At 39.1% G+C, this 7,500-nt stretch overlaps 2 protein-coding genes across 3 annotated transcripts in view; one reads left to right on the forward strand and one right to left on the reverse strand.

Annotated features, from left to right (window-relative positions):
- The window catches only part of LOC137979364 (TNF receptor-associated factor 6-like), a 13,157-nt gene extending 6,778 nt beyond the window's left edge, over window positions 1-6,379 (forward strand). Inside the window, exons 2-7 of one of the 2 annotated variants that reach the window (XM_068826603.1) lie at window positions 244-298; window positions 1,589-1,696; window positions 2,593-2,757; window positions 4,660-4,737; window positions 5,321-5,398; window positions 5,570-6,379. In XM_068826603.1, the coding sequence (XP_068682704.1) occupies window positions 244-298; window positions 1,589-1,696; window positions 2,593-2,757; window positions 4,660-4,737; window positions 5,321-5,398; window positions 5,570-6,199 (1,114 nt within the window). In that variant the 3' untranslated portion in view covers window positions 6,200-6,379. The remainder of the gene's footprint in view (window positions 1-243; window positions 299-1,588; window positions 1,697-2,592; window positions 2,758-4,659; window positions 4,738-5,320; window positions 5,399-5,569) is intronic. The other variant, XM_068826604.1, reaches the window with a different exon arrangement.
- A 625-nt stretch (window positions 6,380-7,004) lies between these two features.
- The window catches only part of LOC137979365 (TNF receptor-associated factor 6-like), a 7,987-nt gene continuing 7,491 nt past the window's right edge, over window positions 7,005-7,500 (reverse strand). Inside the window, exon 7 of the mRNA XM_068826605.1 lies at window positions 7,005-7,500. This exon is cut by the window's right edge and continues 874 nt beyond it. The gene's annotated coding sequence lies outside the window, so the exon portion shown is untranslated.

The following is a 7,500-nucleotide window of genomic DNA, read 5'->3' on the forward strand; positions in this document are numbered from 1 at the left end:
ATACCCACATCCAGTCTCCAACTGGCTATTTTGCTCAGTTTTGGCGATGAAAGCAATGTTTTTACCCTCTTATCGCTATATTGGGCATTGAGCTGCAAAGAAACAAAAATTACATTTTCGAATTCTTTTGCGCGTCCTTCCAGAGATCTGGATTAATTTGCCAACGACACTGAGATATCTATGACAAATCCCGTTCTGTTAATCTTTTTCTTTAAAAAGACTTACATTTTGAACTATTTTTAGGAAAAGAAAACTGTGTCCCCTGGACCGTTCTCACCTTAATCCGCGTTCTCGAACCGTAAGTAATCTTTTTCGTTGATATTACTGAAGGGTCGTGTCCCATTGATAAGGGCTGATAATTACCATATCTGATTGTCTTTCACTCCTTATCTTCTTATCTACTGTTATCCACTGTAGGGAACAGTGTTCATAGAAAGTACCGTAAAGACTCGTGTATAAGCCGCACCCCCAACTTTGAAGCATGATTTTGGAAAAAATAAGAACTCCAAAAAGCAATTTATCTTTTAAAAGCTTCTTTTTAATCAATTTCCCCAATCCCTGTGACTGACAACAGTTATCTTCAATGCTAAAGTCCACAGTTGAAATGAAAACGATAGAATTTGCACGAAAAAAAAAAAACGTTTCCTTGGTTTCCGTCATTTAACGAGGGAAGTCTGGACATGGAAACGTTCGCTTTCGTATCAGCTGTGCACACAGGCAGCCCAGACTCGGAGGGTGAAAAATTATAAGGATTTGTATGATCTCGATAACAAACTGGAAATAACAAACTGAAAAAGATATTTACCCGCAAAAGTTCTCAATAAAAAAGCTGTACGTTATTGTCGTGGTGACTTTCTCGGTTTTTGTGTCGTTATTTGCCTGATTAAATGCGATTTAAGCGACCTCTCAAATTCCCGGGTTGTCACTCGTACCTAAATAAAGGAGAGGCTGGCAAATAATTTCTAGCTTACCTCACATCTCGCCGACAAAATCACACTTCTCCGGCATCAGTCACACTCAAACTCCGGCGATGGCCACATGGATAAATTTACTTCTCCTTGATTAAGTTTCGAGGTCCAGTAAGCAGCTGTGCGGAGGAATGGAGATTCCATGCCAGTTAGAGTTTAACTGCTCAAACAAAGTGCAAATGAAACACCCTAATCAGTTAAGTCTGTTGAAATATAAGTTCTTCACGGCCAACGTTTGCAAAAACGTAATCCTTCCTTGAAAGAACTACTGGCGAGCAAGATTCGGGTTTAAAACCTGAAGATGCAAACAAACGGCTCCTTTGGGAGCCACCACTTCTACCGAAATCAGTGATTAACAACAGGTTTCAATATGTTTATCTTTAGTTACTGAAGGTTTTTTAGTTCAATTTGTGACCCCTACAAGCCAGTTTACTCCTTCTGAAAGCAATGGTCTCCTGTATAAGCCGCACCCGCGATTTTTGACCCAAAACTTAAAGCAAAAATATGCGGTTTATACACGAGACTTTACGGTACCTATCTCAAAGTTCCAATTTTTATTTCATGCGCTGTAAAAAGTGCAAGGTCGAATTAAGTATATCTGATATCTTGACTTAAAACAGGACATTTATCCAGATTTAGCAATTTCAAGGACCATTTTGAATTTTATTGTGAGATGTCCTCATCACTCAAACGGATGCGATTGGACTGGTGAACTCAGAATTGTAGAGGCGAGTGGCTTTTATTTTGACTTCAAAGTGGAATATTTGTTTCAACTGTGCGTTCAGAAAAAAAAATGGGTTTCTTTCTTGTCGCCCATAATTTAAAAACACAGGGCTGCCTTTGAAATCAACGTGAATTTTTTTGGGTGCATAATTTCTTTTTTCGTTTATTGGTGGATTGCTCGGTACGTCGTCGCTTCCGCTTTCGGTGACACAAAACAATCGATCTCTCGATCGCTTCTTGATATTCGTTTTCGTTTCCCCTCTGAAAGTACTTCATTCTGCGGAAAGGATTTCGGCGCACCCGAACTTAAGTTGTTAGGATTGCATTAAAGTTGCACACACAAATCTCGACATTTACGCCTGGCCATCCACTAGACTTTTCGAGGTTTTTCGAAAACAATCAAGCTACTGTAGCATCACTTCAAATATCCGCAACCAGGACGAAAATAGTCCTTTAAGTTTCCGAAAGGGTTACATTTACAATTTTTGGCATTCCAGATTCGAGAAGCGAATAGTTAGTCGAAGGTAACTTTTCGCTATCAATTTCTGAAATTCTTCAAGCTGACGAAGAAATTTCTTTAAGCCCCACCCCCCTGAGAGTGAGACTTGTAGATGGTGGCCCCTTCAGGGGTAGGCTCGATTTCCAGTCCTTTTGGGAGTGCAGTTAACATCCTCCTCCCAAATGACGGCTGGATCACTGGTCCGCGTCGTTTGTCCATGACTTAGCACCCGTCGAAATTGTATTTTGTATTTCGTACTTGGCAGGCAGGCGACTTTCTGATTGGTGGAAAAACTTCAGGGGTAAATAGGTTAAACAGACTAACTATTACCAATAACTTCAAAATGACTCTCCCCTCCTGAGGGGACCCTGATAATTAAAACGTAATCAATTGTTTTTTTAGACGCACGAAGCTGGTTGCAGTTTCATTGGAGTGAAGTGTCTGAATATGCATTGTACAGAAGCCCCGTTAAAAAAGGATCTGCAGAAACACATGACCCAGGAATGCCCAAAGCGGGAAGTCATATGTGAATACTGCGAAACCAGATTTATTTTTTTCAAGAGACAGGCAAAGATAACATAAATTAATTTATTATATACTCAATAGAATATCGCGTTTCTGATTGGTTAATGACGAATGTATGAATAAGTTGTAAAGTGCAATACGGAAGTTGCTGTGGAAACAAAACAATGGAGTAAATAATAAATAAAAAATCGTATGAACTTTCTCGTAGCGATTTATGGTCACTCGTACTGTTTTGAAAGTTCTCAAATTACACTCTACTACGGTCTACTACACTCCGCTAGCAAAGCCTTTCTTTTGCTTGCTCGATTTTGGCGTTTTCGAGAAAGACTCTGCATGAATCGAGTAAGATCTTTATTGAGTATATGCTGCATGCTGCCGGGATACAGTCTCGAATCCAAACCTAATATGCAAGATCTCGCCGCCATCTGGGTTTTTCGCGGTACAGCGGGCTCAATAGTAACCATCGGTTTTATCCCTAAACGGATGCTCGCACTGGAAAAAACCAGTTAAACGAGAGAAAACAAGATGGACTAGTCCAGAAGTTAGGCCTTAGACAGCGTCAAAGAGTTGTAGCGATTCAGGCAGAACCTCCTTTCCTCCTCCTCAGTAAAGAAAAGACCAAAGGAGGCTCTTCTCGCAGGGTGGGTCTGCTAGGGCTCGTGCAATTTTGAAGACTTTCAGAACATCACTCGAGCCCATAAATCACGAAATGCACGATTAAGTTCATACGATTTCCTATACTTATCATAGAGGGTATGAGCCAAGATTTTCTGATGAACAAAGAATTTTAAAGGAATGTTGTCCCAAGCAGCGTGTGTATGCGTATGGAGAGAAGGTTCTTCATCCATCATATGCACACGGTAGCGTTGGCCTCAGTTGAATTCTTTCCAAAGAATTTTAAGTTTATTTTGCGGCTGGGAAAGGAAAAACTAACCAATCCTGATTAGGCAGTTCTTCTGTTGCTACTACTTCTACCACTACTTCAATTTAAACGGTCCTGAAGACCAGTGCGAAATAATCACTAGTACTAAGACGAACTAAACAGAATTTGAACTGGTTATGCTTAGATCAATCAACTTTCTTGAGGTGGGAGTAATCCTAGTTTGTTCAGAAATCAATAGGCCATTTTCGAGTTTCATGTCTGTCTCCTCTTCAAAGCGAGTCAAAGTGTGAAGGTTTTGTGATAGTAGTTCGTTCTACTTTACATATAAATGAAAACTATAAGAAAAACTTCGCACTTAGACTCGCTTTGAAGAGGAGGCAGAAATTAACTCGGAAATGGCCAATTGACTCAGTCCGTATGTGTCAGGTGTGTTCGTTATTTATGAATTAGGATTGTTGACCGATCGTGCATTATGTTACAGTTTAGATCAACTGGCAAGTCTGAAAAATCCTTTTTGTTTAGAAGAATCAAAATCATCCACTAAGAATTGAAATCGACAAAAAATATTCAGAGCGGAGCTAAGGGGCCTGTATCACACAGTTACCATAAAAGGTCTGGAGTTTGGTGTGATAATTTCGATGACAAGGCTTTCAAGTTGGTCATTGCCGAGGTCATCCCAGACCGGACAATTTATATATTCAATAAATAAATGGATACTCCCATCACCGCGGCGATCTTTCCTAACTGCTTCAAATCTCAAGATCGTTGATTCAATTGTCTAGCTTTATTTAGTTAATATCTAGTATGTCAATTTTGGAGCTAATTACGAAAATTTTAAGGTCAACAAAATGAGAGAGCAAACTATTTACACTTGACGCTGCCATAACAAAGCCCACGGCGAAATAGGGTTACTCTGTACCTACAAGACACTCGATAAGGGTTTACTGCCTCAAAGGCCTCATTACGGATGGTTACACGACAATTATTGACGACGAAATTTAGACTTCTGTAAAGGAAAAAGTTACAGGTGTAATTGGTGATTTGGTTGTTTAATTTCCAAGGATCATTTTGATGAATGCACGAAGTACCCGATGTCTTGTCCCCAGAAGTGTGGAGAGGAAGAAATTCCCCGTGATAAGGTACAATCTCACTGTGAGCACTGATTTGCCACTGTTCATGTGGTTTTCTTCCACTGAGTGATAAAATGTGATACAGTTTGACACATCTTCGCTTTGTGACTGTTTGAAAAAAGTCTGCATGTCCCTCTTAGCCAATCAGAAACAATTGTTGACACGCGCTTTCGGTATAAGCAATTAACGTAAAATATTATACTGTATGATATTTTTCGATAAATTAATATACTGCTTCATAATTAGCTAAATTGAATTGTAATTTTTGGTATTTTCATTTACTTTATAAGGCACCCTCCAGTTGAAAATCAGGTTTGTGTTGAACTAAGCTAGCGTGGATAAAAACGTTGATCTAATCTTATCCCACGCAAAATCACACAGAAGTATCTGTGGAGTAACTATATAACCTCACAACTGCATACAAACTCGCTTTGCCCTTGAAATCTGGTAGGATACTTTCCTACAGCACATGGGCTTGGGAAGTTTTACTTCTCTTTTCCATTGAATTCTGTGACGGTATATCTGGCAAATCGCATTTAACTTAGTGAAGTATATTCTTTCAAGAATGATAATTTTAATTCAAAATCTACAGATGAATGTCCACCTCAAAGAATTTTGTTCTCACACTATGGGTGACTGTACATATGCCTATGTTGGCTGCGCACTAAAAGTAAGTTATTTTCTTATTTAATATCTTTGCTTAAACTAGTAAAATCAATCAAATTACAGATTTTAACTTAGCACCAAAGGAAGGAAATAAATACTTTTGAGGTTTAATCAACTTATTTGATGTGTCACTTAAAGATATTAAAATGGTGTTGTATAATTTTTTTTGGCGAAGGTTCAGCGAGGAGCTCTCGAGCAACACGTAAAAGAAAACACAGAAGCTCACTTAGCACTGGCTTGTAAAAGACTTCAAGAATTTCAAGTCTTGTTAGCTGTCAACTTTAACAATATTAAGGAAATTCAAGCCAGCATTGGGAACACTGATCCCGATATATCTTTAGCCTCAGAAATCAAAGATTTATCGGGATCAATCCGGCTAAGCAACAGGTTTGTTCAACAGCTACGAAGTAAAGTGTTTGAGTTAGAAAACACCATAAACGATCTTCCAGGAGAAGAATTGGCATTACAATCTGAAGTTGATACTTTAGATGAAGAGTTTCAAGAACTGAAACTTGATGTACAGAATGACAAGAACAGATTGCAACATTCAATGTCCTATGGTTTTCAAGGTGTGCGGAGGGAAATTGCTTTGATCAAGAAGAGTCAAGAAAGCCGAGATACTGACTATGTACAGAATTACCTGACATTGCAAGGGCTTTCTGCAGATGGTGAGAAGCAATGGGATGAAATTCGATCGATAAAAGAGATCATTGAAAAAGAGACGATTGGACTTGGTCTGGTTATTTTTGTTGTAGTTTGCAGCATTGTGTGTTATCACTTCTTCTTCGCTTCTCGTGCGTCGTAAATCTCTATCAATTCAGTAATTTTACGGAACTTTCAAACTTCATCGTTAATAATTATGTAACAATAAGACTGATAATGATAATGATGATAAGACTGAGTAGGAAAGAGAAAAACTCTAGTCTTACTTTCATCTCACTAGCTTTCCAAATAAAGTTGCCCTTGTCGGTTGGTTGCACAATGATGTTTGCTGAGCAGAATGGAACCATGAAATTTGGGGGAATGCCCCAGGGATCATATATGATGTCACTTGAGATTTTATTCCTACCCCACGGGTTGTGGAGCGAATTTTGTCGAGACAAGGTTGTGGCCCATTTGGTAGCTACAGTAGCTCGACGTCAGTGACGTTGGGCTTTGAAACCTCTCCACTAGCCTTAGCTGGTCAGTGTAAAATAATGATAATGATACGAAACTTATTTATTTGTAGACAACTATCATCAATATCAGAAACCCATAAGGGTTGAAACGTGTAACGGCCCCTTGTGTTCTGGGAAACAAGCTTCTGAATATTCAATTTGCTAAGTACCATATTTGGAACAACAAGAGCGAGGGGTTTCCAAATATGGTACTTAGCACTGAAACATTCAACCAATCAGTTCGCACTGAATATGCGGAAGCTGTGAACGCGCGTTACACGTTTCAACCCTTATGGGTTTCTGTCATTATTAATAAAAAACGACAGGAAGGTAAGGGACTCACAGTCAGTTACTCAGTTTGAACGTGATTCCAACCCGCTTTTTCAGAGGTGAGTACATTGATATCAGTTCGTTTCGAACCGGAAGATTTTTAGTATTAAAAGAACTACTCAGTCTTCATTTAGTCTCATTTATTCAGACTGTATCGTTTCCGTGATTCCAAAAAAGTTGATTTCGAGGACTGAAATAATTTTGTTAACCAGAACTAATTCAGTCAGTGGCACAGCTGAAATCCTATTGAAGCTTCATTGGAACATAAATTGTCAATAAGTACGAACAAATTTGTTTTCGATGCCACGTCTTGGAAACTTCTTCAGATTATGAGTGAAAATTCTCTTGCTTGTTGGTACCTTGCCTGACAGTCATTTGCTGGATTTGGTTTTGTAAGATCATTGTTATCTTCATTAATTTAACCTACGTAAAAACGGATTCAACCTGAGACTGGATTTGACCGACAAAATCTATTGTATGTCAGCCAATAAGTCATCTGTGGTGGTGGACAGGAATGTCGAAGACTTTCCCTCCCACCCCACCCAATGGGTGGGAAAATGAATGACCCTTGCCACGACGTCGTCGCAAAGCACTGCGGTCTAATCTTTTGTTTCACTTC

Source organism: Montipora foliosa, chromosome 12 (assembly GCF_036669935.1).
Source record: "Montipora foliosa isolate CH-2021 chromosome 12, ASM3666993v2, whole genome shotgun sequence".
Classification (NCBI taxonomy): domain Eukaryota; kingdom Metazoa; phylum Cnidaria; class Anthozoa; order Scleractinia; family Acroporidae; genus Montipora; species Montipora foliosa.